A 2,222-nucleotide genomic window follows, 5' to 3' on the forward strand; every position below is an offset into this window, starting at 1 on the left:
CAAAATTCTCATCATTTTTAAGTCATGTGGTCAACAAACATGAGAATCTGGATCTTGTGCACAAAAAATCGCCTGGCCATTCAACAAACTGACCGGGTGTCTTCTTAACGAACACATGGGTTGGCTTTGGAGATCTAGCGACCCTTACGTTCATCGTCAGGCCAAAATCAGTGTTCAACTGCTGCGTCGCATTAAGGAATTCTTGAAGTGATATTCCTCTAGTCAAACGGGGGCCGCTTTAAACAAACGCTCTGTGTGTGACAACAGGACCCGGGAATAATAGAATTCCTGATTTCACGTTTGCTGCGCTTGGCTGCGGCCTTTTCGGATCACATGTATCGTTGGTTATGGACTTGAGGAACTGGAAAAAATATAAAAAAGAACTTTTTACCTTTCAGTACAGTTATATATCTATCTAAAAGGATTAAAACTTATAGCTTAGGAAAACTGCCTATATGCATAAACTATTTTTAAATTAAGCGATCAGTAGGCATGGTATTTGAAGGATAGACCTAACTGGGGATCTAAACAAACCGTATTTAATTCTAGAGCAATAACTGTTGAAATTGTCTATAGTAATTACCTCATACAGCATATGTTTTTGCGTTTCGACATGATCGACATACAACTTGGCTTTTTCCAATGTGTCTTTGGTAATACGTGTAGGGATGATAACTTCGTGCCCTGCCAAGGCGCATTCCATAGTATAACTTCTTTGATTTGGGTGGTGTAGTTTCTCCATCGTTGATAGCATCGTTAACATCACTGGTAAAGGCATCTCGCTCGTTTTTCATCGATTTTTCAGCCTCGTCGTCAAAGCGGTATTCCATGATATTATTTGTGTGAAAGTGAACGAGCAAGCGATAAACCTCATTGAAAATGTCAATGCACTCGGTGGACAGGTATTCAACTGACTGTTCGACTTCACTTGACTTGGGGCATATTGCGCGTGGAACGGAAATTAGAAATCGATCTAACAGTCCTTGTCCTTTGTCCATTCTCGCAACAAGTTTAGCGGCGTTAGGCATCTGAGTGCACCCAAGGATAGAAAAAGGTGTGTTTTCTCTGATATCTCTCGCCTCTTCCGTCGCATAGTTAAACGAACTTCGTTCACCCGAGAAGAGTTTGCATAAAACCATGGCATCACCCGAACATGTATCCTCGTCCGACTTTAACAATTTATTTAGCACATCCGATACTTCTGGCGAAACGATAAACCCAGTTCCGTTTTTTGAGAGATGCTTTACCAAACCAGATGAAGTTGTTCGGTCAAGCAGGCAATCTTTCACGTCATCTTGCAAGGCATTCTGTATGGGTTTAATACAACCATGTTGGATTGATGCGGATTTGCCAGTACCAGGATACCCGACGAATACGGTGTACAGGTTAGTTGATTGAGCGTGATTAACTGTGTGAACAGAAGCTTTTGCTTTGCTCAGAAGATAGGACACCGTGGCAAGGATTGTTGGTACAAAATAGCCGAGACAACTGTTGACGCTTGTGGCTTTGTGCTTGATAAAACTTAGGATGTTTTCAGGCATGATCCTAGCGTAGTTGAAGGAAGCATCCGACAATCGTTTTTGGAGATATGACCATGTTTTTTCATGCTGTCGTCCGATTTTAGTTTTTGGATTAGAGGTTGACATTGTTAGTTTCTATATAGCTGAGAATCGTGAACGCGCAAATGAAAGGTTGGGTGAGAAAAAGGCCAAAGATTGTTTGTTTGCGCTTTTGTATGATGTGTAACATGACCGGTGTAACGGTGTAATGTTACTTACAACACAATGGTGAGTTTTATTTGCATAAAAAGCTTGCGGCATGGCTGTTTGACAGTTTATGATTAATTGGCATCGTTGGTTGATAAAAACATTTTTTCGAGAGCGTGACACACTTTGATAGTTAATTGCTGCCTCCCTTAGGAGGCAGCACACTATTCTTGACAGTCTTGAAGATTCGCGATGTTTGTTCGCAGTGTTGCGCAATATAAATATCGTACCCATTCCCCCGCCGTTTTCTATATGCGACAATGATCTCGATCATTTGGAAGTTCGCGATGTTTGTTCGCAGTGTTGCGCAATACATACCTTAACAAGAAGGACAGCACGCGACGACGACCAAAACAAACTGCTTCATATAAATAGCTGTGAAGAAAACTTGTCATGTGTTATAACTTCGTATGAATTCAAGCATAAGAAGTTGAAAATATGGCTTTTTTGCTCGAA

General features: G+C 41.1%; 1 protein-coding gene across 1 annotated transcript; it reads right to left on the bottom strand.

Annotated features, from left to right (window-relative positions):
• Positions 1-584: 584 nt before the first annotated feature.
• Positions 585-1,646, bottom strand: LOC114536528. Its single transcript, XM_028557871.1, has one exon. The coding sequence runs from the start codon at positions 1,644-1,646 to the stop codon at positions 585-587; it is 1,062 nt and encodes a 353-aa protein (XP_028413672.1).
• Between the last annotated feature and the right edge of the window lie 576 nt (positions 1,647-2,222).

Source organism: Dendronephthya gigantea, unplaced genomic scaffold (assembly GCF_004324835.1).
Source record: "Dendronephthya gigantea isolate DGI-Jeju-01 unplaced genomic scaffold, DenGig_1.0 000138F, whole genome shotgun sequence".
NCBI lineage: Eukaryota > Metazoa > Cnidaria > Anthozoa > Malacalcyonacea > Nephtheidae > Dendronephthya > Dendronephthya gigantea.

Coding starts and splice junctions, on each gene's coding strand:
- LOC114536528 (XM_028557871.1), bottom strand. CDS start 1,646: ATGTCAACCTCTAATCCAAAAACTAAAATCGGACGACAGCATGAAAAA.